This window comes from Semicossyphus pulcher, unplaced genomic scaffold (genome assembly GCF_022749685.1).
Source record: "Semicossyphus pulcher isolate SPU_LCO1_2020_fin unplaced genomic scaffold, fSemPul1.0.p SCAF_2, whole genome shotgun sequence".
Taxonomy (NCBI): Eukaryota; Metazoa; Chordata; class Actinopteri; order Labriformes; family Labridae; genus Semicossyphus; species Semicossyphus pulcher.
The window spans coordinates 23189604-23217220 of NW_027211693.1; the positions used below are offsets into that span (position 1 = coordinate 23189604).

General features: G+C 43.7%; 3 protein-coding genes across 5 annotated transcripts; all 3 read left to right on the forward strand.

Moving 5' to 3' along the window:
* The first annotated feature begins 904 nt into the window (after nt 1–904).
* Nucleotides 905–7400, forward strand: znf711 (zinc finger protein 711). 3 transcript variants are annotated; one of them, XM_069670396.1, is made up of 8 exons: nt 905–1033; nt 2022–2100; nt 2220–2318; nt 2722–3585; nt 3676–3822; nt 3937–4116; nt 4317–4472; nt 4583–7400. In XM_069670396.1, the coding sequence occupies exons 3-8, from the start codon at nt 2240–2242 to the stop codon at nt 5761–5763; spliced, it is 2607 nt and encodes an 868-aa protein (XP_069526497.1). In that variant the 5' UTR covers nt 905–1033; nt 2022–2100; nt 2220–2239; the 3' UTR covers nt 5764–7400. The 3 variants fall into 3 exon arrangements, with proteins under 3 accessions (XP_069526497.1, XP_069526498.1, XP_069526499.1); XM_069670397.1 differs by having other exon boundaries at nt 4317–4451; XM_069670398.1 differs by lacking the exon at nt 2220–2318.
* A 4054-nt stretch (nt 7401–11454) lies between these two features.
* kctd12b (potassium channel tetramerisation domain containing 12b) lies at nt 11455–14853 on the forward strand. The gene has a single exon (XM_069670036.1). It carries the CDS (start codon nt 12189–12191, stop codon nt 13038–13040), a length of 852 nt encoding a protein of 283 aa, XP_069526137.1. The 5' UTR covers nt 11455–12188; the 3' UTR covers nt 13041–14853.
* A 7294-nt stretch (nt 14854–22147) lies between these two features.
* Nucleotides 22148–26069, forward strand: LOC138597832 (uncharacterized). Its single transcript, XM_069669354.1, has 2 exons — nt 22148–22208; nt 25199–26069. The coding sequence occupies exons 1-2, from the start codon at nt 22148–22150 to the stop codon at nt 25777–25779; spliced, it is 642 nt and encodes a 213-aa protein (XP_069525455.1). The 3' UTR covers nt 25780–26069.
* Nucleotides 26070–27617: the final 1548 nt, after the last annotated feature.

The following is a 27617-nucleotide window of genomic DNA, read 5'->3' on the forward strand; positions in this document are numbered from 1 at the left end:
GTGACTTTATGAATGCTGGATTGGATCATTGTGAAATTATCTTTAGATTTGTGTTGTATTTGTGTTTTTGCTATTTGATTACACAGCAATGCAACTCCTGTAAAACCACACTGCCCTTATAAATAATACAAAAAAGGTAAAAAAATATATATGGTTTGTGCCAAGGTGCATTTCAGCTGCAACACTCTTTCTAATTCCAGAAGTAATCTTGATTCATGAAAGGTATTATGGTACTGTATTTTCCAGGCATTTCTACTGCATATCTAGAGGTGGTTTCAAGTGTCTGTTTTTCGATACCACTGTAAAAAAGACAAATGTTTATGCACGAAGGCCGCCTGCCTTAGACAGCTATGCACCCTGATGCAGAGTGCCTCTGAAATTAGAAGCTGTTATGAAAATGAGTAATAAAGTCTACCCTGAAAAAATAACTGCAGCTTTTTTTCTTTATTTTTAGTCCATGTATGCAAAGTCGACCTTTTTTGCATAACAGGCTAATTAGTAACACTATGCAGTGCATCCGCAGTACAGGCAGTGACAGCAGCATTACCGTCATCAACACCCGGATATTTCCTGCGTGCATGACCAAACGCTTCACAAATGTGCGCTCGACGCTAACCCACCCCTTGTGTCAAAATGGCCTACAGGCCTCATCTGCGCATACAAAGTCTGAGCTCAGCCTGCAAAAACATTAAAATTTGAATTTCTTGGTGTGATGGATTTTGAATGTTGTGTGTCACAGCCGGGCGTAAATATGTTCCCATTAAGAGAATGTCTGTGTTAATGTAACTCTGCTCTCTTATGCATGACGCAAATAGTAAGGGATCAGCGGTAAACGAGGCCACGCATTGTCTGCCCCCCGCCCTCCCTCTGCTTGTCAGGAAGCAAGCTGATTGGCCGAGGCCTAGCAAAGGGTGCCCGGGGATCCAAAACTGCAGGCCGCACTTAGCTTACCGTCAAAAATAAACCAAAACAATAACAGACAAAACTGAGAAGGGGGAGATACACCGATAGAGTCGGAAGACGACGTTATCAGGTAAAATTATTTTAAATCGATTAGAAAGGTATGTGGAATAAGACGTAAGGGCCCAGTCGGCCGTAGTGGGCCTCTTTCAGCCTTTTCGAAAAACAACATGGAAGATAATGCGGCACGAGCTGCTTCTCTTAGCTTAGCAAGCTAGCTAGCCGAAAGGACGGCCGTTGTTGCACAGATTTTAGCGACGTACTAAAATACATTCTTATGACACATAGTGATGTGTTGCTTATGCTAAAAACTTTATTTACATTGTTACATTGAGTGAAGTTGTTTGTTAAACAGTCAAATAATATCAGTTGTCGCATCCCTTGAATTAGCCGATATGCTAAAACAAGATGGCGCTCAGAGGAACAGCCCTAGCTCGCTTGCTAGTTAGCTCTGGTGGGTGGAGGGCGGTAGCCGCCCTAGTATGCATTGCATAACGTCTGCGGTACTTTCATTGGCGGCCATAAACTCTGAGCATGTGTAGTTTTGTGCAAAGAGTGCAGAGTACAATACCTGTTTTAAATCATTACAGTGGCAGCAGAGTGTTAATTTAATTGCATATGATATATCCGTGGGAATCTGGGACGCACAATGCCATAACACACCACTGCAGTCATGTCGTATTTGGCTTATTGGAAACGTCATGTGACGACAATGCATTTCCTATCACAAAAACTAACAGAAATCTTTTTGGCAATAACCATCAGAGTTGCTGTCTTTGAGCTGCTCCTCCTGCACACTGGGCGGGACAGTCCTTTGTTTCAGCTGGGCTTCAGCCATCAGGCTCCACTAGCTTCAGGTGCATGTCGTCAGGTTGAAGATGCCTGTAATACTCTTTATAGGCATTGGATGGAGCCACTGGTCAAGAAAACAACCGCAGTCCTCTCTCATTATGAACCTGAACTCCTGTAGAAATGTTGTCTCTAAAGATCTTTACTACTCCTATGCACTAGTTCATTGCCCATGGTCTGTGTTCTCAATACTATAATTTTTTCTTTGTCAGGGGGAATAAAAACCTTAATGGAAGGAATCACATCAAGTATATTGGTTTTATTCTAAGGGTTTTGTCATCAAATGTGAAGGTATGTATCCAGTACAACCATTTATGGCAATGTCCACTTTTGCATTCACTTTCACTTTAATAGTTCACACCAACAAAGTGAAAGAAAACAGTTAACACAGCATACACTGTAATTTTCAGTCTTTTTTCTGAGTGAAGACATGGATCAAGGAGGAGGGGTGTTGGAGCTACACACTCAGGAGCTGAAGATGCCCCATGCTATGATCATGCAAGACTTTGGTAGGTGGTCAAGTAGGATATTGTGACAGCAATTATATTGTTAGCAGTATTAGATTGCAGTATACAACATGTAATGCAAGGCAAAGTTGAAAATAACTTCAAAGCTTATAGCTCCAACGTATGTCATCTGAAATTTCTCACATAATGTAAATACTTTTTACTTTGATGATAAGAGAACCTCCTCAATCACCCACCTATTAGGTGTATGGGTCTTGCCCATCAAGTTGATAGTGCTATTAGGTTTATCTCTTAGCTAAGTAATACAGTAACATAAAACAACAAGAAGGTGATACACCCTCAAAATCACATGAAAATATTTTCAAAAACATGCTGTGGCTTTAATTCTAATTTGGTTGTGTGAAACTCTTTGTCATGCATCCCTCTCTACATCTTCTGTTTACAGTCGCAGGCATGGGGGGTCTGGCTCACATTGATGGGGAGCACATTGTGGTGTCTGTGCCCGAGGGTATGCTTCTCTCTGATGTCATGACGGATGAGGGCATCCTCCTGGAACATGAGCTGGAGGTGGAAGGCCTAGAGACTCAGGTGGTTCATGGCCTGGAGACGGAGGTGGTGGAAGGACTAGAGACAGAAGTTGTGGAGAGCCTACATGCAGACGTGGAGGGATTGGAGGCAGAAGTGGTCGAGGGGCTGCAGACACAGGTGGTAGAGTTGGAGGCTCAGGTTGTCGAAGGCCTAGAGGGCGAGGTGGAAGTGGAAGGTCTCGAGGCGCAGGTGGTAGAGGGCCTTGAAACTGAGGTCGATGTTGAAGACCTGGAGGCTCATGTTGTTGAAGGCCTTGAGGAGGAGGTGGAAGTGGAAGGTTTAGAAGCTGAGGTTGTTGAAGGCCTGGAGGTAGATGTGGAGAGTCTGCAATCTCAAGGTGTGGAGGCCCATGAAATAACAAGTGAAGACATGGTATCTTCAGAACACAGCGTGATCATGCCCGAGAATATTCTGGGCACAGAGGTCGCAATAGAAGAAGCGCTGGACCCCCACCATCACCACCACGTCCTCACCTCAGACCTCATCCAGGACTCAAACCACCACCACGATGACATGCCAGACCAGGTGTTTGTGGCAGAGCTTCTGTCCGAGCACCAGGACAACACTCTGGACCACCAGCTTGTGTCAGAAGGTTTGATGGTGACGGAGGCCAACGGGGAGACCATAATCCACGAGCAGCTGCCGACAGAGGCTGTCCCCCTGCAGACAGACGAGGACGATGATGCAAGAAGCAGCTCGGAGGATTACCTCATGATCTCATGTAAGATAGTTTGGCATATGATAACATAGCACACTGTTCTTATGCAATGCTATTAAATTTTAATAACCAAGACACATTTTGTTACTGTAGTGGACGAGGTGGGAGAGAAGCTGGACATTGGAGACACTCCCCTTGAGATCAGCACTGAGGTAATGGAAGACAAGGAAATTAAAGAGGAGGATGGCTCTGAGGTCATCAAAGTCTACATTTTCAAAGCTGAAGCAGACGATGATTTAGGCAAGTGACATGGAAAAATAAACAATTCCACATTACAATTAATTCAATTACTTATAGATAATGTCCTTAAAAATTCAATATAGATCATTACTTTGATATTTTTTCTCTTCTCAGGTGGAACAGAGGTAATTACTGAGGATGATTACCAGAATGGCCATCCTGACCTTGAAGCTGCATCATCAGGCAGACTTGGAGTTGGTCGTGACAAGATGGTGTACATGGCAGTCAAGAACCATCCGAAAGAAGAAGAGGATGATGACGACGACAGTGATGATGACGACGATGATGACATCAGTATGTTCCTTTGTGAAACAGCTTTTAGTCCATTTCTCACAGGTTGTGGGGCTGTAAATAACTAGACCATGCAAACCTTAAAAGATCATCTATTTTTAGATTTTTGTCCATGTCTGGGCATTTTGTAAAACAGATGTCACAGCTTGGATGTATAACATGACAGTGCTGTATACCAAATATTGTCTAAACTGTTTGTGCAGGTAACACTATTGAACAGGTGAAGAATGGAGCTTCTACACCATTTCTGCAAATCCGAGAGGGGATGGGCGCAAACCGTGTCCTCAAACCCAAACCTAAGAAAAAGAAGAAAGGAGACACACGGCAGTGTCAGACAGGTGCGAACGGCATAAAATATTGTGAGGATGAGATTTATGTTTTTAATTTTTGTTTAATTAACATATTTAAATCATTTAATAATAAGGCTTTAACATTATCAATTAACTTTTTAATTAACCATTTCTTCTAGCTGTCATCATTGGACCAGATGGTATGCCTTTGACTGTCTACCCCTGCCACATATGTGGGAAGAAGTTCCGTTCGCGAGGCTTCCTCAAATGCCACATGAAGAACCACCCGGACCACCTGCTCAAGAAGAAGTACCAGTGTACAGACTGTGACTTCACCACCAACAAGAAAATCAGTTTCCACAACCACTTGGAGAGTCACAAGCTGCTGAGCCACAACAGTGAGCGCTCTCCAGAGTACACGGAGTATACACGGCGCTACCATGAGTCCAGCCCCTTGGGCTCTGACAAGCTCATCGTCAAGGACCGGGAGCCAAAACTGCATCACTGCAAGTACTGCGAGTATGAGACGGCCGAACAGGGTCTGCTCAACCGTCACCTGCTGGCTGTGCACAGTAAGAACTTTGCACATGTGTGCGTCGAGTGCGCCAAAGGCTTTCGCCACCCGTCAGAGCTGAAGAAACACATGCGGACCCACACAGGCGAGAAGCCCTACCACTGCCCGCACTGCGAATTCCGCTGTGCAGATCAGTCCAACTTAAAGACTCACATCAAGAGCAAGCACGGCGCAGATCTGCCTTTCAAGTGCAGCCACTGTCCTCAAGCCTACGCGGACGCACGGGAACTCCAGCGTCACATAGAGATGGTGCAAGGCCACAAGACCCACCAGTGCCCACACTGTGAGCACAAGAGCACCAACTCCAGTGACCTGAAACGACACATTATCTCTGTACACACCAAGGACTTCCCCCATCAGTGTGACGTGTGCGAGAAAGGCTTTCACAGGCCATCAGAGTTGAAGAAACACGCGGAGACACACAAGGGCAACAAGGTGCACCAGTGCCGACATTGTAACTTCAACGCCCCCGACACCTTCACCTTGAGCCGCCATATCCTGTCCTTGCACACGAAGGACCTCCCTTTTAAGTGTAAGCGCTGCCGGCGAGGCTTCCGGCAGCCGGCTGAGCTGAAGAAGCACATGAAGACACACAGTGGTAGAAAGGTTTATCAGTGCCAGTATTGTGAGTATAACAGTACGGACGCTTCTGGCTTCAAACGCCATGTGATCTCCATTCACACCAAGGACTACCCCCACCGCTGCGACTACTGCACCAAGGGCTTTAGGAGGCCTTCGGAGAAGAGCCAGCACATAGCCAGGCATCACAAAGACATGTTGATGTAATGTCATCGCACACACAAACGCACTCCTCTTTCCCGAGTAAATCTGTGTCACACACCCACAGGTGATTTTAGTGTATTAACAAAGAAATGGCGGATGTAGGCTGTTGGTGAAAAGGACAACATTATAATTGCCGTTCTGTGTTCTGTGTTGTAATGGACGTAAATCTCCTCCCCCCGGGGTAATGCAAGAACACATTTTAGATGAGGATGAAACATAAAAAAAGACAGTGTGTACACTGAGTGGGACAGCTGTAAACTGTGTTTTGTTTTGTTGCAGAAAATCACATATGAACATATATTCAGGGTCTCAAATGTCTATATTTTTATACCCACTCAGCTGAAATGCTGCAAGATGATGACTGTGTCCTGTAAAACAGAGAGCCGTGCTTCGTGAGCTTCATGCCAGTTCTTCAGATTATGTGGAATGAGAACAGGTGAAGTTCGCCTCCAAAGCACCAACTAGTATCTCTTTTCATGATTAACCAGCTTTTACCCGGATATTTGTTTTCAATGCCATTTGGTCTTTAAGGGGCGGGGCCATTCACCAGTTCATAATTGATTTTCAGTGATGTCAACAGCCATTTGCGCACCTTAAAAAGTAATCTCAATAAATCTAACATTTGGAATTCCATTACCTTGGATTTTCCTCCCAAGCCTGAACACTTGGAGAATCGTTAAATGGATGGTGTATAACATAGGCTATACTCTCTTAAATGTGTCTTAAAAGTTGAGTCAGAAATGTCTGATCAGCAGCGTCTAACAAGCAGGATAAATGCAGGTGCAGTTGGTATATTAGTGGAATATCCCTTTAGTGTACACAACACATTTCTGACACAGACATCTGCTGTGATGGTGTTGATAATGAACAGTCATTAGTTGAACTTGACAGATGGTTGGCTTTCCGTTTGATAACCCCTAAAGTCGTGATACTTGACTGCCAGTGTAAGTTGCGTATGTGTGATGTTATCTATGACACAGATGTGCTCTCACAGCTAACCATTTGATTACAATCATGCCTTACATCTGTTGGTCTTTATCCCTTAAGCACTGATGAACACAGCTAATCAGAAAATAAGTGATTTTTAACTCTCAAACATACTGTATCAATACCATTCTCTCAGAGATTGTGTGTTTGAGTCAGTAGAAAGCACTTTAATACCTTTTTTTTTTGTATTTTAATTAAATGTGTGCGTACACACCCACACGCGTATATATATATTAAAAACCCTAGATGATAAACAATTAAAAGCTTTGTGAGTTGGTAAAGGTAAACATTGTTTGAGTGTTATCGCTAGCGTGGGCACGATCCATCGCTGCATCAGAACTGAATTGTCATTGAAAGTGGTGGGTGAAACCCTTTTTTTGTTTTGTTCTATGGATAAGTGATTGGGTTTTGTGTTTTGTTTGTGCTCACTAACAAGTTTCCCACACCCTCGTCCTGCAGTCCCAAATAACCCGACCCATTATTCCCTTCAAGTCAGTGGTCATCATATTGGCATTAGTCTTTAAAGTATGCACATATGCTGTCTCCATGAAATTAATTGTGGTATATATTAAAAATCCCTGCATTTCGTGTACCTTAGTCTATATTTTCTTTCAGTCTGATTGTGGATAAACTACTGGTGGGGAAGAACCAAAATAAACAATTATCTTTTTACGCTCTTTGTCCTTTCTGATCTACAAAAAGGAATGACCTTTACGTATGGACCAAATCATTACTCTTATCAACATGTAATGCAGGTATTTGCACATACATAGTTAAAGAGGTTTTGTTGGAGCAAGTCTGTATGTTGTTTTACATTTGTATCACAGATCGTAATATACATTTAAAACTTAAAGACCCCCTCCAGTGCTAACCCAGTGTTTAACCTTGTAAACATCTCCATGTGGTGTTCTTCATGTGCTACAAGACATATCAGGGACAGCATCAGCAGTCATCTCCATGGCTGGGCCTGTCTGCTTTTAAACTGCAGTGTACCAAGGACAGGCTGAACAACATGTTTTCAGATTGGCAGGTTTGAGACGTCACAAACCTAAGGAGCCAATCCAGTTAATGGATGGGGTGACGCTATGCGTATCATTATGTGCAACCTATGGCAACCACTTCAGTTATGTGCAAACCAGCTGTAACCGTTGTCATAGTTTTTGCACACTCACTGACTACTAACGTTAAAGTTGCTACTGCTAATTACAAGCTAGCTAAGTTTCAAAAAGTTGCCGCTAAACCATGGCAGAGACGTGTTTTGTTTTTGTGACTGAGGGGCCAGTAAATGTGCATAGTGGGCGGGGACTATGCTGATTTTTGCAAGGTAATTAAACGTTTTTAGCAAAGAAAATATCAAACACAATTTATTATTTCAAGCAGAGCATTTTATATGTCTTAAAACACGACTGGAGCAGGTCTTTAATAGAGGAACGGACAGAATCCTTATTCCATACATTGACAAACTGATTTAAAATACTTGTTCTCCGAGTGACCTCCATTCTCATTACCACCACTGTATACCAATGAAATGGTTCAAACCTTCTGGAACCTGATACACGCGTTATCCACTACTTAAGATATTCTGTTTATTTATTTTTTTTATCCCTAATGACATGCTTCTAGTCACAGCAGCCCACACAATGATCCTGTGAGTACTATTTCAACAGTTGAAATCATTGTACAATTATAGTCAGCCAGTAAGAAGTGAATCTAAGTATAAATGCTGTTCACACAGCCAACAATCCATTTCTTGGTCAGTGAAAGGAAGTCCTAAATTTCATTTTATCACCACATCATCGTCTGACTCTGTGATGCATAAATGAAGAATTTAGTGTAAGAGGAGACGGAGCTGTGCTGCCCAGAGTCTTACACTTCAGCTAAGTGAAATTCAACCAGCATTGATTTCAGTATTTACACCTGTGTGGATGGTCTAAATGGCCTCTTTGGAAAAAGCCTGCTCACATCACAGATCGATTGATGAAAGAATCACACCTGAATTCTGACTCCACATCACAAAATTATTTAAATAAACATTCAACATACACAACCTTCATTAGGGGTCCAAATGTCTTTAGGGATACTAAAACAGCATTTCCCAGATTCATTTACAATTTCTGTTCTAAAGCAGATCATAAACAGACATGTTAGTAGCCACAAAGGGACGGATCAGTACAAGAGATATAATATAATAAGTCTTATACATCATATGTTTTACAGGGAGGAAATGACGGGTTTGACTTTGGCCTCGGAGAGGGAGGTTAATTAAAACATCTGAATGTACCCACAGAAAGAGGAAACTGATTCTTAAAGGAAATGGAACAAAGTAATTCAATAAAATGATGTGCATTATTAATAGGTTTGCGGGGGCCGCCGGCCTTCCTGTTTGAATGTCCTCTTTAATTTCATTAATGTGTTGTACATCTGTCAGAGTGTCTGCTCTCCTCTCCGACTCAGCCTCATTATTAAATAAACAACCCCATCTTTTTCCTCTGCACAGACACACTCAGGGGACTTGATTCTCTCAACAGGACGTGTTGCAGTCGTCTCGTGTTTCCCTTTCATGTCACCTGTCTTCAAGACGTATGATGCTGCATGCTGGAGGAAATGAGGCTGTGCATATGGGTTCACATGGGCGCCGCAAACACCTGAGAAAAGAGATGCAACTGCCTGTTCGTATTTTTGTTGATCCCACAGAGTTTGTCATAAATCACTTACTGGTGCAGCTGTCAGATGAAACCGCTGATGTGCAGAAATATCCATTAAATCATCCCCTCTTTTCCACTGCATGATGCCAGATTCAGCACCATGTGTGGTTGCGTTACTCCGAATTCATGCAGAAATTGCAGCAGAAGTTCATTTTAGCATTTCTTGTTTGATTATGCTGAACCACTATCTCTCTCTCTCCGTGTGTGTGCGTGTGTGTGTGTCTGTTTTGAATCATTAGAGCATCAAACACCCACACACGGATACACCTAAACAGCCCCTGAAGGCCATCACGGTGATGAGAACTGACAGAAGTACAAAGATAATCCAGCCGTTGCAGAAGGTCAAACTAATTTGTTTGATGTAGTCATTTTGTCCATATTTCTGCGGATCAATGGGCTGTGGTCTGGATGTGATTAGAATGATGAAACTGGCAGTAAAAATCCAGGGACGCATGCTGATGTGCCAGGATTTTAAAGTCAGAGTGGAAAGGTGATGAATCATAGACAATGTTGCTGCGGTTTTATTGTTTGCAGTCACTAGCGTGGGTTAACAATAATCCAAAATGTGTCACTGTTGTTCTGCATTAGAGCATATTTTCTGCAGTATTTTGTTGAGATTCTGGTGTTTCATAGCAATTTGCATCTTCTACTGAAGGGAATAGCAAATGGAGCAGGGACTGTGTCATCAACTTGTCTCATTGGCAAACAGCTCTCCCATATTACCTCCAGATCCTGTGGTGGTGGCCCGCATAACAAGAGCGGTCCGATCCAGATTGTATACGACAGGGCCGTGGTGCTGCGAGCCAGCTTGAGACTGCGGGGCCCTCGGGGGAAATCAGAGCCAGAATGCTTTGAATCGGGTGAAATTGGCCTGCTGATTGGTCAGAGAAAGGACTGTGAGATGGACTACACATTAAAAAGAGAGACATGGTGCGTCTGTGCTTCTCCCTGAATCACCCATAATCCTCAGCGGCATGTTTACGCTTTATCTGTGTCATCTGATGAACCTTAATCTGAAAATACTATTTCCAAAAGATAGTAAATGGATTTTGAGTGGGATTGTTTTGCCACACTGCTGTTTGAAAGGTCAACAGGGAACATTTGCGATTAACTTTTAACCGACAAGCGTGCTCTGGATGTGATCACAACAGCTACTGAGATCACATGTCAACAGACACATCTCATGAGCCAAAACCACGCACTGATCAAGATTTGATCAACGCACGAGTACGTTATTGTTCAAACCAGCTGTTAAGAAATTTAAGGTGAGCCCAGAAAAACTTTCCCCCTTCAGCAGATGACATGAAAACACACTTCAAACATCAGACTCGGAGCACTTTTCGTCATTTAAAGTGAAATAACAACACATTTTCAGAGTAGAGACGTGTAGAGCGAACCTGCATATCCGGTCAGAAGCAATATGTTCTATAAAAGAAAACTTCCTCCTGAGTATTCACTAGATGTCACTGTTATCCCATCCTTCTTGCCGACTGACTGCACTGATCTCTGAGAGTGTTCCCAAAATAAATGCATGAAAATTAAATGCACACTCATTTATAACTCAGAGGTTTGGATTTTATTTGGGACTCCAGCGAAAGAAGAATAGGGCGGTACTCTTATTTGGTTATGAGTCAACTGTTTATTCATGTAAGTGAGCACATTGGCAAAAAATGCATGAATGGGTGTTAGAGTTTGTGTATTTACCCATTTATGGTGTAACTATTAATAATTTGAACATATATAAATAAATAATTATAGGAAAACTCCCAAATTAAGATCCTTAAATGTGACTCTTTTGTAATATATTAATGCAGGGCAACTATTAAAATAAAACTTATTTACACACTTTACTCCCCTTGCACGTTTGAAGCAGCTACAGTAAAAGAGCTGTGCATTTATTTTGACCTGGATCACAGCAGAGGCGCGTCACCGCGGGTGGGCGTGGCTAACCGGCTGAATATCGCTCTATTCTCCGTTACGTTGCAGCAGAGTTACAGACTGACACGAGAGAGCAGCGGAGGGACAGAAGAGCTGACCACCGCGCGCGCATTCGGACCTCTTGTGATGGAGAAGACGGAGATCTTCCTTTTCACCTTCCTTGCCTCTGATTACATCTTCAACATCCTCTTCGCCTCGTGGATGTACACCATCGGGACACCCACAGATGTCACCAACTATGGATTGCCTAATTGAAGTTGGGCCACCCGATCCTGTTTGCGCCAGGACAACCGACCAGCACTAGAGTAAGAGAAGTCGTTATGGACAGTTGTTGTGCAAGTCGCGCATTTCCTGCTCAGAGAACTGGAGTCAAAAGCAGAATTTCCATCTCAGGATATCACATCTATTTGCGCGTAAAGGACGCGGATATAACGGTTCCAGCCAGCGCTGCCTGAAAATCTCTGCGCTATGCTTTAGTAATTATGGAGGAAAGCTGTAGGTAGAATAACAGGGCATGCTTGTGTGACTGTTTAGTTTCTGCAGGCTTTGATGTGATTGACGGACAGGTTTTTTTTTTGCGCGTATACCAAATGTGCGCTGCAGTTTAGACGCTCCGTTTCCACAGAAGATCCACCTCAGCAGGACCTGAAACCTTTGACAGGCAACAGGCCTCGCCAACCACTGTGACAGGTTTACTGAAAAGCTTTTTTTTTTCAAGTACCATAATTTGAACTTTCGCTATAACCAAGAGAGTTTTTCAAGCTGCAGCCAAGTGCACCTGTGAGTCAGAAGTAAGCCATGGCTCTACCAGACAGTGGCATTTCTGCGGAGGAGGTCCCCTTTCCAGAGATCATAGAGCTCAATGTAGGCGGCCAGGTGTACATAACCCGCTTCTCTACCCTCACAAGTGTGCCAGACTCTCTGCTATGGGAGATGTTCAGTCGAAAGTCGGCCAAAGGACTGGCCAGGGACACCAAGGGTCGCTTCTTTGTGGACCGTGATGGCTTCCTGTTCCGTTACATCCTGGACTACATGCGGGACCAGCAGCTGGTTCTACCGGACCACTTCCCCGAGAGAGGCCGTCTGCAGAGGGAGGCCGAGTTCTTCAACCTGCCTGAGCTCGTCAAGCTGCTGGCGCCCAAAATCAGCAAGCAGAACTCCCTTGGGGACGAAGGATGTCAGAGCGACACAGAGGACTCCTCACCTGGGATCGACTCTGGCCGAAACCTCAGCTCCCTGGGTGCTGCTGCAGCCGCCTGTGCCAGCCTGGTGCCCGGGGCCATGGACGGCAAGCGCTCCGGGTTCATCACCATCGGCTACAGGGGGTCATACACCCTGGGCCGTGACAGCCACACGGATGCCAAATTCCGCCGGGTGGCACGGATCATGGTGTGTGGGAAGACCTCTCTGGCCAAAGAGGTGTTTGGGGAGACGCTGAACGAGAGCCGGGACCCTGACCGCCCCCCTGAGCGCTACACGTCCCGCTACTATCTCAAGTTCACCTTTCTGGAGCAGGCGTTTGACAAGCTGGCCGACGCAGGCTTCCACATGGTGGCCTGTAACTCCACAGGAACCTGCGCCTTTGCCCATGAGCAGACGGACGACAAGATCTGGACCAGCTACACTGAATATGTGTTCTACCGTGAGTGAGACTATCGGCTTTGTCCTCCCCTGGTCCCCCTTCCTGTCTCCAAATGCCCCCCCTTCTTCAGCCTCCAGCCATCCTGCCCCTCTCTCTCTCTGAAGGCTCCTGCACCAGTAGATGTTACCGTAGATGTTGTGCCCTTCCATCTTTCTCTGCAGACTCCAGCTTTTTCTCCAGCAGCCGTCTGACTCTCCATGTGCAGGACGAATCTGCTGCCCTCACTTTTGACCCCAGATCCATTCCTCATCCTCAGGTCCAGCTTTTGCCCCCGCTTAGTCGTAGCCCCCAGTCCTCAACCACAACAACCCCTCAGCCGCTCCTGCAGAGACTTAAACCTTCTATGTACTGTTTCCCTTTTGTACTCTATGTATTGCATCTGCCTTGGTGAAGCACAATACTGTATCCAAGAGCTAATCTTGTTTAAAAAGCGCCCTGGTGCGTCTATACGACTATGGAAGGGCGTAAGGGAAAGGGCTTGATGTACAGAGCTAAACTTTGCCTGCAGATTGGACTCTCTGCTGCGCCTCTGAACTAAGTTACCAAATAATTGGACATCTTATCAGCCTTGAGGGACGTGGGCGGCCCCCAGCACAAGAAAGGGACAATAATCTAAATTCCTTCAGTTTTTTATTCAATGTGGCCTGTGCCATGTGGTTGGGAATGTGCCATACAGTAGTTAAACTGCTCTGTTGTTATAATGTATGAATGAGGGTTTATATAAGACAGCCACATGGACAGGGAAGGAAAAACTTTGGGAAGGGAAAAACAGATTGTAGGTGTGTGGAGTTTTCTTTAAAGAGAACAGGCAACAGGCTTTGATGATAAAAAAACACACACACAATGAAAGCTGAAACATCAAGGGATCTCGCAGACAGAGAGAAAAAAAGGTTGCCAGGTGAAGTGTGCGTATTGATTGTGCAATGGCGCTTTCAGTATTTTAATCACCCACGCAGGGAGGGCAGAGGAGATGGAGGGTGTTACATCACTCACGTCGCTTGTTGTGCTTCTTTGACATTTCTTTTCTCAATGACACTTACAGTGAAGCTTCTCGGGGGCAGGCGTACATCATGATGTTGTCTTCAAAAATAAAACAAAACAAAAAAAAACAACGTGGTAGTCACCTTAGCGGATCACGTTACGAGTGTTCTGTAAACAGTAATGTAATTCTTAATACTCAGTTCAGTATTAGTTGAAGCTGTTGCATATTTTATGATAGCTCTCACTTACTGTGCACACCCATAAGAGAGGGTAGGATTTTTCGCTGTAGCCAGCCATAGCCCAATGTTTTCTCACCGCTGTAGCAAAGGGCATTGTGTGGACAGCTTTTTATAGTGAGAAGGTATAACTTAAGTTATAAGGGACGAGTCAAGAGAGAAGGTTTCCAGATACAGCCTCAGGACAGGTCATATACCTCAGACCACAACTCAAACTGAACGCACGTAGATCCGACAAAACATCCAGCGAATGACAGGAGAGGAAAAAGCAGACACAGTTCAGCAAATACCTAAAATGTAGATGCTTCAGTACGACCACAAAATAAGAGGTTGAATATAAAGAGTTGGAGGCAGCATAGTGCAGGATTCCTCCCGAGCTATAAGGTGTCAGGTTGTAGTTTTGGCAGAGCGTCTGACAATAAATGTATTCTGAAATGTCTAGAAACCGCAATGTTGTGTTTCAGTGTGATGAAGTGCTGTTGACAACTGAGTCGATATGTTAGACCTGCTGCAGTGTGCCGCTGCAGGCGTAGACGACACTGAAATTAAAAGTGTTCAGAGAAAAAGCAAATGGATTTGTCAAATAAAAGATGTTTCATTTCTATCCCGGTTGTATTTTCCATTCATAACTAAATGTTTGCTCAGTTATTGGACGGCGTAGTGCAGCCCCTCGAATCACTGCATCCTTAAATTTCTAATTTTCCCTGACAATACAACTCATTTTCAACCAGCCAGTTCCTGTTAAAGGGGATGTCCTTGGACTCTACTTCATATTAAATGTTGAACACGCCACCCTCAGGCTCTGTCCCGCTCATCCTCCCATCTGCTTTTTCCACTTTTACCCCACATCATTTTTTTTTATATCGAGCAGTTGACCAGAAAACACAGCCAGAGAGAAATGAGGACATGCATAGATAACAGGCTCTTTTAAAGCAGCTTGCAAGAACCATTATTTTGAAGGCAATAATTGACCTAATTACCACACATAGGAGAAAAATCTGGGCCTAAAATCCAGGACTGTGAGTACACTTCACTATATTATATCTATTGAGCACAGCACAGGTGTAAAAGGGTGCATAATTTACACAACATCCAGGATTATGTTCATGTAGGTGAGGCGGTCACATGCTCTTGTATAAACCCTGACTGGTATAAGTTTTAAAGAGATTATCACATGCTAATTACCTTAGTATAACGCCTCTTAACCTGAGCTCAGCCTGGCCTACATAAAAGCTGATGAGCCTCGCAAAAACTATTGAAAAATGTATGTGCCTCCCTTCCTGGAAAACACATGATTTTTTGGAATGCATGATGAATCCCTCAGAGCGCGGGACAATACCCACCCCGCAGTGCCCAAACAAACAGAGTCCCACACACACCCAGACAGCATTCCTCTGTCACTGTCCTCCGGCACGCTACTGCACCACGGGAGCGCCAAGGTCAGTCATTAGCACAGGCATGGAGAGACACGCCTCGCATGTGTGAAATTTCGGGCATCAGTGTCCTAAACCGCTCTCGCTCTTTTACCTCCGTGAGTTGCCCCGAGACTCGACATTCAACAGTGGATGTGTGAGAAGTGTTGACGCTCTGACATGGAACAGCAGCGAGGTCCGCAGGCCGGGGTGTGATGAAACACTGGCAGGGTTGTTTCTCTTTTTTCCTCTTTTTTTTTTAAAAGCTTTTTTTGTTGTGAAACTTGAGGGCAGAAAGTGAAGCATGCCAAGAAGCGGGTTGAGAAGGTTACAATAAAGACATATTAGCATGAAATTGGCTTCACTGCCTCGTGGAAGAAGTCCAAAAAGTAGAACACATTCAACTTAATTAAATACTTCCTTTTACATTTTTGTCCCTACCATAAAATGTGACACATTTCTCTGCATGCTTCTGTAATTAATAATTTAACTCTAGCCATGCACGCACAAAGCAAAAAGGAAGTATACCCTCAGAGTACAAGACTGTCCTCTCTTCCTGGAGGCGGTGATTTGACCCGTGCCTTGTCCCTGTGGTGCCATTGTTACTGCAAGCTGCTCAGCATGGCAACATGCCCTGGCACGGTCCGCTTTCCTATCTTAGAATGATCCCCTCGTCTCAATGCCAGCTGGGTCATCGCTTCCCCTATTTGGATGAAAAAAAAAAAAAGAGGAAGAGAGCAAAGGAGGAGAACAGGAACGGATGTTCGTCAGAGGAAGAGAGGGATTGGAAAAATGGGGCAAGGAGGCAGAGAGAGAGAGAGAGAGCGAGACAGATAACCTGGTAGAAGCGAAATGAGAGCATGAGAGCATTTAAGAGGGAAGGATTTGGTGTTCCCCTCTTATCTCTCTGAAGCGACTCCTGCATGATGTGTCCTGTTATTGGGAGAGGTGCAGGAGGGTTCAAACAAACACAGCCCTCGCCGGGCCATGCTTTATTGTGCTCCTCTGTGGCCTGTCTGAACACTCTCAGAGGTTCAGTTACATCAGACAGCTATAGATTCACAGGATTACTCAGTGTGGTTGGGATTTCTTTTGATGATTATATTGAAAAGACGGAAGGGAAATAGATACTTTCAACACAAGCTGTGCCTTTAAATCGGCTACAAAAGCCCAGGTTCCTCGACGGCGTCCTCTTTTATGAATAGATATGTGTTATTGTGACAACAAAGAGCACAACAATGAGTCATTTTCTAACATCTTAGACTGCGCGTACTATCAGATGTCGTCCGCATGCTGCTGTTTCTGTTCAGTCTGAGCTCTCAACCATCTGTGGCTCGGCGCTTGTTTGCGTTTCCTCCGCCTCGTACCTAGTCTACTTTCGGATCAGTTTGTTGGTGTATCTTTGCTCAGTTTTGCTGTCGTGCTTATGTGGATGTTTGGAGGGCAGGTTGAATGAGTATTTTGGCCTCGGCGTTGGGTTTGGAGGCCCCCCGGGGGCAATGAACTAGGGGCACTGCCCTGTCTCACAAATATGCTGATGAGGCAGTTGGCATCTCTAAATGTGCACAAACAGACACACGCATGCACGAGGGGAGGGGTTGCTAGGAGAAGATGCTCGACAACCCTCCTGTGCGAGGCTAATGACTCGGAGCTGTGAGGTTTTAGATTTAATTGGTTGCTTTCTTTTCACTCTTCTTTGCGACCAGTTAAAAATGCATTAGCTTCAAACAAGCCATTTGCCTCTCTCTCGACGGCAATAACAGGAGTCCTTCTTACATAGAAAAGCATCTTTGCTGCTAATTACCAATAGGAGGATATAGTGGAGAGCATGCAGCAGCCTGAGGCCTACCACTGCTTTCTCCATCAATATGCAGCATATGTGCTTTCTTTCATTTGCACATGTATACGTACGCGAGCTGCTGTGTTTGTTTCCGTCCTTGACGACCACGCCGCTCACCCACGCTGCCATGTAAGCCCGTATGCACAGAGTACAGTAGCGCTGGCTCCGGGCGTCTTTATCTCATTGTGTGTTGGGTTATTTATAGTGAGCCAGGCATTGAGTCAGATGTGTACCCATCGCTGCACCTCTCTCTCTCTCTCTGTTTCAGCATGGGTACACATGGCGTGCTGGCCCACCTCTTTATCCTCCACCCACACGTGAAAGCAGCTTTCGCAAAACATAGGACACCAGAGGGGCCTGGTCAGGTGGGAATCAGGAGGGGAAGTTGGCATGGGGCACGGGCTGGTGTGTGAAATAGATAGATTAGGTCACCAGTGAAGTACTGCACAGTATCTTCTCTTTTCTCTCTCCATGTTGTCTCTTTTTTTATGCTCTTTACAGTCTTTATTTTCTCTTCTAAGCTCCGCGACACTGAAAGAATAACTGAGAGAGGAAGCATGAGGGATGGGAAAGAGGGAGCATTAAATTACGGCAAAAGGAAGTGAGTCATAGTTTCAGAGGCATGTGCTGGATTAACAAAAGCACTTAAAAGGATAATTAAAGTGGCAAAGTTACAGTACAGTCACATTTAGAGAGTAAATATGTGAAGAAAGCGGGAGGAGAAGGGGCAGGACCGGTTAAAAACGGGGTGAAAAAAAAGAGTAACGCAACATTGGGCAAAGTGAGGAGGAAGTTGTGGCAATAACCGACGGAGGAAACAGGCAGTTGAACTGTTGAATTGTTATTACAAATACAGCTTATAAATGTTGCAACTACAATCATATGCAGATGCCCAGGGGCGGATCCAGACTTTTTTGACTGGGGGGGCCTGACTTATGCACGGGTGGCATAAAATATGCGTCCCAAACGAATGAATTGCATTTATTTACCCTCTCTATCAACACTTATCATAACTACTTTGACTACTAACATTAAAGTATCAGAAAGATGTTGGTATATTTTTAACTTTAACACAAGAGTGGCGAGCTTAATTCTTTAAGGACTCAAAAAAAGAAGAATGATGTCCACAGTAACAATTTAAAGTACTTACAAAAGAAAAAGTGGCACATTGAATGCAAAGAAATATATAGATTATTTTAACATAAGTCCCGCCTCTTACAAGGCAAATACCCAATGATAGTTTAGGATCTTGGGGTGGCACCTGGGGTGGCTAATCAGCTTTCAAAAGGGGCCCATGCCAGCCCTGGCCACCCCTCTGGATCCGCCCCTGTTAAGATGCAATGCACAGATTAAAAGGCCCCTACATCCAACGCAACATTTCTCCACTGACATTTTAATCTTGTTTTCATGTTGTTTTTTAAAGGACTGTTTTATTCCTTCTCTTTATTAGCATCAGATTCATTATACAATATACTCTTAAGTTGTTTTTGTATTTCATGGGTGCATATGAGCCATGTTTTGATAATCAGCGTTGATCGTCGAGGATGGAAACTGTATATTTTTATGTTTTCATGGATAAATAAATTGAATTTGAGAACTTGGTGCTGTAATGTATCTGTGCCCGGGGGCCTATTTTCTCATAATGCGTTCATAGCAGAGGCTCATCAGGTGATATTTTCCGTAATTTTTAGTCTCTAAAATATTTCGATGTCTCAAGATGGCAATTACAGTCTACCCAGTTTTAACAGCATGCCATCGATCACTGACAGAAGGGGAGAAAAATGATACCAAAGAGTTTGCTGCTATAGCGCTGAAATGAAACATTTTGCATCTACTAGTTATTAAAAAGCCTTCCACTTCATTCATTTGATCATATATTAACTTATAATTAGGTTGCAGCATTTACACAGTATGTTAACTTGTGAATACAGCATAAAGGGACAGTGAGCAGTCTGTCCGTCTCAGCTGACTGAATGTATTTGGCCTTAAGCAGGGAGTTGTAAATGTGTCTGTCACCGCGCTTGTTAGGAAAGGATTCACCTTGGCCATCTGGAGACTTGGGCTCTAATCTGCCAGTCTAATTATCAGTAATCTGAACAGTCAGGTTTGTCCTTTGTGACGGAGTCCTGGGCAGGGTTGAAACCTGGCTGATACCCGGCAGGAGAGGAGGAGCAGGTGGCAGGGTGGGGGGGCAGCAGGCTCTGCAGGGGCTGAGGGGTGCCAGGATGGGCTTTAGGGTGCTTAGCAGGCTGGTTACGTGTTTTGGTAGCCAGGCTGCGGCTCAGGGTGTTTAAAGTGCAGGGAGATAAAGAGGAGGCAGGTGGAGCAGGTGAAAGGAAGGACACTTGGATTTGAGGTTTTGCACGTCTGCAAAAACAAAAAAACGTACATCAGTCTTTTTCTGCACCCAAATGAATTGAAAAAACTTAGTTCATAGTTTTCTCTCTCTCTCTCTCCCTGTTTTCCTCTAAACTCTCCTCCATTTTGCTTTTCTTGCTTGGCAGCAGCTCCCAGGTCTCCAGCTGTTTACGTCACGCATTTCCTCTACATTATTTAGATTGACAGATTTGTAATTGCTCAGAGACTTCTGTGTACACTTCAGTGAATTTGATATGGGCGACTGTGCTTCTGCCCCAGCATGTCACAAGAATATAGTATTACCATGTCTGATCACGCCCTGTATATATTTGCACTGACAGCAATCAGAGAGAAAAGACAATGAATGAGAAGACGGTAGGTGGTGAGGCACGCTCTGTCATTAGGCGCCTTACCGATCGCTTCACAAAGCAGATGTTCGATATCTGTGCTGAATACGAGGTAATTAGATATAAAACATGCTGTAATTGCCAAAGCTATGTAGCGTGAGCTCCCTTTAGAGCAGCCGGATAGAGCCATATGCACAACTTCACACTCAGGGAAGAGGCTCTTCTCAGCCTGAGAGACATTACTATGCATTTGTACAGCTTGGGCTCCTGCAGATCATTGTGGCGTTGTCATGCAGATGATGTTGCCCTCTTGTTTGCCAGCCTCCCCATCCTCGGGTCACAACATCTGTCAGTGGCCACAGTGAATTTTAAAAAGTACCCTGAGGCTGATGGACCTTGTATTCGGAAGCAGACGACGATTAATTTTTAAGAAGTGTTATCTGAAATATGATGTTTGAATTATTGCATTGTTTTCCTTGCACTGTTTGTTTACACACTTATTTGCTTTACTTCCAGGACTTAGGCAACAAGATTAATACCCCTCTCACTCCTGTTTGCTGAATGTGATGCTGGAACCAGCAGAGGACTAATTAAGCTTAGCTTAGCACAATTGGAAATAGGGGGAGACAGATAGCAAGTGACACGATTTTGGGTCTCAGAAGTGTCTGGTTTGTAATCTGAGTAGTATCGTCCAATAGCGTCCTTAGGGGGCATTGGTTATATGCATGAAAACAGTCATTGGGGAGAGAAGAAGAAGGGAGCATATTGGAAGCAATGCAATCCCAGAACCCATCAGCTATCATCCAACAAAGATTTAGCTTTTTATTCATCTCTATATACAGATATCTGCATGACAGTGCAGATAACAATCCGCTCTTAGACGTCAGCTCAAGCTTCTAGTCAGACTGTAAACAACCCGGCTCACGGTAAAGGCAGTCTTGGCTTGATGTCTTGATGCAGCTAAATTTAGCTGGCTAAACCAGAAGCCTCAAAAAGTTGTCCGTCACTCCCAGAAGCTATAGCCTACTGTCGTCAGACTGCAGACGCTGGTTCCAAGAGTGACGTAGCCATGACTCTTGGATGACAGAAGTCTTGGACAAGAAAAGGTCCAGTAACCCCCTACAAAGCAGTGAATTATTATTAATGTTTATGTTTTTTTGTGAGTTTAATATGTGTTCTTACTTTTTGGTAAACCAGGGCTAGCTGTTTCCCACTAGTTTTGGTGTTCATGCTAAGCTCCCTAACTAGCTGCTAACGCTAGCTTCATGTTTATATACCAAAATGTCAAACAATTCCTTAAAGTCGTTTTTCCCCCCAGAAGAATAAGCTAGCAGGAAGTTGTTTTTTGTCTGTGTTATTTCAGCCCCTGCTGAATCACTCGCAGCTCCTGCAGGGTCAGCGTTGTTTTCGCTGCTAGCTTATGGTTTAGGTAGCATTAGCTGTCTCAGTGTTACAGGTCATGTTGTGGTGTTGACAACTGACCTGACTGACATCATCTATGAGTAGTCCTCTAACTGAAGCTCTCTAAACCTCAATCCTCTTTCAGTCTCAACAAAGAGTAACTCACATGTAGAGCCATAAAGTAGGCTAAGATAGGGAGCGCTAAAGCTAGCAATGTTAATGCCCCTCCACAAGTAAACATTGCAGAAAAGAAACCCCAAGGATTTCAACTTTAATATCAAAGAAATCCATGTATGTTTACATTGGGCTTGGATTGTAATACTATGGATTTTCCACAAATAATAGCGTGTCATGCTTTTGTGTACTGAGTGTGGAAATACACAATGTGCTATGATGTGAAAAAAAAAAAAAAAGATTAAGGTGGGGTGAAATATCACGTTAAACACCATAGAGGAGACATTCTTTCGATGGAGAGGTGCTAAACCCTGGCAACGGTGACACATTAGAGTTGCTAATAGCAGTAATGATGGAAACGGAGGCATGTGTCACATCGAACAGATGGGAGAGACGGCGAGAGAGGCAGCAAGAGAGGAGAGGATGTGTGAGAAAGTGCTTTGGCTTTTGCATATATATCCCTGGAGAAGTGGCCCGGGGAAAAGGGTTGAGTGCTCTCTTTCGCTGTACTCCTCCATAAGGCTTAGTAGTAGAGGAAAGCATGGAGCCCATCCCCCAGTGGATTATTCCTCCAACATTGCTAAGCCCACATACTCCCACGTCCAGGCGGCCCTCAAACACACATGTATTCATGATGAGACGTTAAATGCACCGAACACACAAACACAAACAGAGGAGAGCACATTTCTATAAACCCCTCCTTCCCCTCCATCTTCTTCCCCCCTCACGGTCTTTATCTGTCCTTCTTTTATATGCATGTGCATGCCCGTTTTATAAACACACACTTGTCTTCAGGTATTCAGAAAGCCAAGGCGGCGGGAGAATATTGTGCGCCGCCTCCGTTTGACACAAGCAGCTTTTCCTGTTATATAAGACCGTGACGATGAGCCCTGTTGAAGGAAAGAGTGCAGGGCCCTGAGTGTCTTCATGTGTCTGTACATATCTGCGTGTGTCAATGTGACTGCTCCTATTGTGTGTGTGCCATGTTGTACCTACATGTCTCTGTATGAGCACATGTGAGAGGCTGTGAGAAAGGTTAATAATATATATTTTCATTTACTGTAACAGGATGTACTGTATGTGGCTGCTTCACACTAACTTTGAGCATGTTTGTGATCTAACATTGTCTTTTTAACTCAGGCAAAGGCCATGTTCATGATGTTTACCGTTGCCTGATGTCTGTTTTCAAAAAGTTTAGCTTCTGCAATGAAATACTGCAACAAAAAACAAGCTCTGATGTCTTCTGCTGGATTTTTGCAGCCATCCAGCTTTGCAATATTTCCCCTGGAGGCTTTTTGAAATGCTGCTTATTGTTTACAGCTCAGGCATGACGAACAGAGCATGTCGAAATCCCCCCAAACTGGATCACATGACGAGAGCGCCTGAGAATTCATAACAATCATATGTTAAAGCAACGCACTCCCAATTCACAGAAGGGGTAATTTTGCTGTGTTTGCTGTGACTTGCTCAGCCAATCTGAAGCTGCGTATCATCATGTAGACAGTGAAAATCAAAGGACACAGAGAGACTGATTACCCGCTCACTGGTTTCTCTCTAAAAAAAAGGGGTTGTTTGTGAAGATAGAGGGAGCAAATCAAAATGGTTGATGGGTACAGAATGTGCACATGAGGCGCTTCGACTATACTATTCTGCGAAGTCGCACGGTAGCCTCGTCCTCTGTCCTCGCACAGAGATGAGATGAAAATCAACATACCGTGAAAAATGGCTTGTCAAGCTTCAGTCAGGAGGTTTCACACCATCCATTCAGTCACAGTATTCCTTCAAGGATAATGTAACCTACATGCAAGCGACGGTGTGAGGGTGAAAATTAAATGAAACTGTCCTCCACTCTCCTTATCTTCCATTTCCTCTCCTCTCCTGCTGAGCTCCTTTTCTCTACTAATTTCTGTTTCCATAATGCGTCTACACGCTTTTGTGCCAGGCTGTGTGTACTTCTGTAGTCTCTGAGACAAAAACTGCAAAGCTCAAAGCTGAGGTGTGTGTTTCTGTGCCAGACACACACTACTGACACACTTTGATAAGGCAAACCAAAAAAAGAAAATTGGTATAAAACTTCAGTGCGAAGCTCCACTGTTAGTTAAGGCCTTCATTCAAACAGAACAGGAACCTGAGTGTGAATGAATTATCCTCTCACTTATCAATCTTTAAAGAAACAGATGGGAAAATATAATTGTTGGCCCTCATGCTGAGACTGAAATGAGAGAAACTGATACCACTCATAAGTCTGTTAAATAAATGAAGCTAACAGCTTGTTAGCTAAGCTTAGCATAAAGAATGGAAAGAGCTAACCTTGCACTGTACCTTAGTTTTTCTTTGGATTAAACTTCGGATATATAGCCCAGTAATTGAAGAGCTTAAGAAATGCCATTCAGCAGATTTTGTTACCTTTGGACAGAGTCAGGCTCATGCTTTGTCTTTGTGCTAAACTAAGCTAACTAGCAACTGGCTCCAGCGTCAAATTTAGCATAAAAACATTAAAGTGTTGTACATTTTCTATCTTATATTCAGCAAGACAACAAATCTTAATTTGTATTTCTACAATGTCAAACAACGCTGTTAAATTCAGATTTTTCTGTTGTTTATTTTTCACTCTAAGCTACCTTCAAATGGAATGGTTTGTGATTTTGGCAAATTAGCTTCTATGCTTAGAGTTGGATAAAACCATTGGCATCACACCTGTAACATATATTAAATATGTAGCTAGAGACAGGAAAAAATTAGCTTAGCATAGCATAAAGACTTGAAACAGGAACATCCAGCCTGCTTACACCTTGTAAACTAACGCAAAGAATGGAAACAGATCCTCAGATTTTGTTCAGATTAGACAAACAGTATATAGCGTAGTAATTGATGAGCTTTAAGAAATGCCATTCAGCAGATTTTGTTACTTTTGGACAGAGTCAGGCTCATGTTTTGTTTTTGTGCTAAAGTAAGCTAACTACCTACTGGCTCCGCTTCAACTTTAGCATAAAAACATAAAAGTAGTATACCTTTTCTCATCTAACATTTTCACATGTCAAACAGTTCTGTTAAATTCTCCCTGTACAGTAAACAGGTAGCTAGAAATAGGATGTGATTAACTAGCCAGCTAGCCTGGACTAAAGTTGACAAAATATGCCCATTTACACCTCTTAAGCTAACTTTTTAACATGTATATCCAATCCATAGGCCTACACAATCAAAATATCTGTACTCAATCAGAATTGTACACATTTTAGGCTATATGCTGAAAGTATTTCTTGATGAACAACAGTTTATTGATCATCAATGGTTGACAAGGAACAGGTTACTTTTACCAATGCAAGGACAAAAAAGCACATCCCCCATGTTTCTGAATAATGGTCATAAAATGTTTCAAAGTTCACACAATAAAACACACTTTTTTTTCTGCTGTAGGTGGTTCATCAGAGGTTTCCAAGGCAACGACCTCTGACCTCCCAGCCTTGACTGGAGTGGTGAGCCCTGCACTTCCCACTTCTCCTGCCAGATCAGCCCCAGTAGAGCCCAGCAGCAGTGGCCGAACCCGCAGCCTTCCTGAAACAAACAGCAGCATAACACTGGACATACGAAACCCGCTGTACCTGGACTCTCCTCCCCCTCTTACACCTCCTCTTCCTCCACCTCCTCCTGCTACAGAGATCCCTGACCTCCCACCTCTGTCACCTTCAGTCCTGCCTCCACCTCTGCCGTCATCCAAACCTTCCTCTACCTCCAGCCCTCCTCTTCCCCGAACACCGCCTCCTGGCGACAACCCCCAGCGTCCGAGCACCCTCAACCTCAGGACGCTGCCTCGTCCCTCCGTTAGGGAGAATGGTGGGCCTCCACCGGGGATGGAGGAGGAGGAGGAGGAGAGGAAGTTGCTGGAGGAGGATTTGAAGAAATGCATTGAGGACTTCAAAAAGATCCGCTTGCCCTCTGTGTTTCCGGATCGTAAGAGGCATTGGCAAAGTGACTTGCTCAAGAAGTACAATGCGTAGAGCGCTCTGCCTATATTCACGTTGCTCTGATTCAAACCGTCTAAAGATTTTCAGCAAGTTTACTTAAACCTCTAATGTTGTAGCTTTTGCATGTCATCTGACTAAAAGATTTGATTAAGTGTAGTTCTTAGTTATTAGTGACACATCTTTGATCCACACAGCTATTTGGAGACAAAAAACAATTAAATTCACTCTCTTTTAACTCAGTCAAAGGATAATATGTGTAGTGTTGTTAATTAGAGGTCTGCCCTGCTCTCTGTACTGCTTCCACTGATCAAGCAACTGGAAAATGTAAGCTAAGTGTGAAAGTTTAGGCATTTGACCTTGCTGATGCAAAATAAAAGGAAGAAGTGAAATCTGTGGTGCTAATCATCTAAAAAATCTCTCCTCATCAATATTAACCGTCTGACTTCAAAGCCTTTCTTCCCCTCGCTGTGTGGAATTCAAAAGCTCTGCAGTTTGCTTCATTTTGTGATTACATTATCTTCAAGCTAGCAATGGAAGGAATTCAGAGGGAGAATGAGATGTACCGGGAAGCGGAGTGGGTAATCACAGACGACCAGAATGTGGAATAATAATGACAATAATGACTACATGAACCAGTGAACAATGCCATTTGTTCCTCTATCTGTTCTGCATAAAATGTTCAGCCAGCTTCACTAATGAATTAACAGGAGTGTGTATGTGTGTGTGTGTCACCTGGCTGTGGTCCTTATCAGGGGATTTGTGGGATAAGTTACAAGAAAATGAGTCATTTATATCTTCAGTAAACATTCAAACTTATTCTAAAATCTCACCTAAGAGCAATGGTGTAATATTTAAGGAAATATGCTGCTAATATGCTAACTAATTTCCTTCCAGAGATGTAGATCACCACCACTTTCACATCTGTGTGTCAAGTATGCAGCTACACAGAGGAAGTGATTAGCTTAGCCTAGCACAACACTGGAGACAGGAAGTAGCTAGCATGGCTCTGTCCAAGGTTCAAAAACTTGCCTTACACCACCTCTCAAGCTCACTTTTATGCTATATCTCATTTGTTTAGTTCATACGAAGGCCAAAGGAACACTTGCTAAAGAATAGCTACCTCAAGTTGATATTTTAACATATCTGTGCACAGAGTAATCAGGATGTAACTTGTTATTTAGTGAACTTTAGAGGTGCTAGTAGGTGTATTTTGGAACTTTGGATATGTTAGCTCAGCCCCCTGTTTCTTGTTTTATGCTAGGCTAAGCTAGTTGTCGCTTACATCTATTGGCTACTGTATGGATTGACACAATAGTTTAATCAACCAACTCTCACCGAGAAATTATATTCAATTAGATTTTTTGGACATTGATTACCAGTCAGTCTACATGTGTCCACTAGCGTTTCTGCTGGCTATAATAATTGTTTGCAGAAAAACAGTCCGTGTGGAGAGTTAAAGAGGCAGAACGCATCGGCTATATGGGATGACGATTTTGTAGACATCTGTATTATTGTGCTGCCATCTGGTAGTAGATTTCGTCTCTCAACTCCAAATCAATTCTCGCCTCTCTAGTTTCTAGTCAAACTGTAAACAATTGTACCACAAAGTACCTCAAATGCTTTGTCGCTTATCTGAATAACTTGTGGCTGCACCAGAAGCCCCGAAAAATTGTCTGTTGCTTCCAGAGGCTGTACCGTGCTCAGACTATAGCCAAAGTGTTTAAAGACTTGGTGTCATTCATCTCTCGGGTAAATGTTCATCTTTGAGAAAACCGTGAAATTGAAAGTCTGGCCCGGCAAACTTGAAGAGAAATCGATTTGACAGTACCATATTGCATGTGTCTACATGTGTCCACGTGTAGTATGAACCA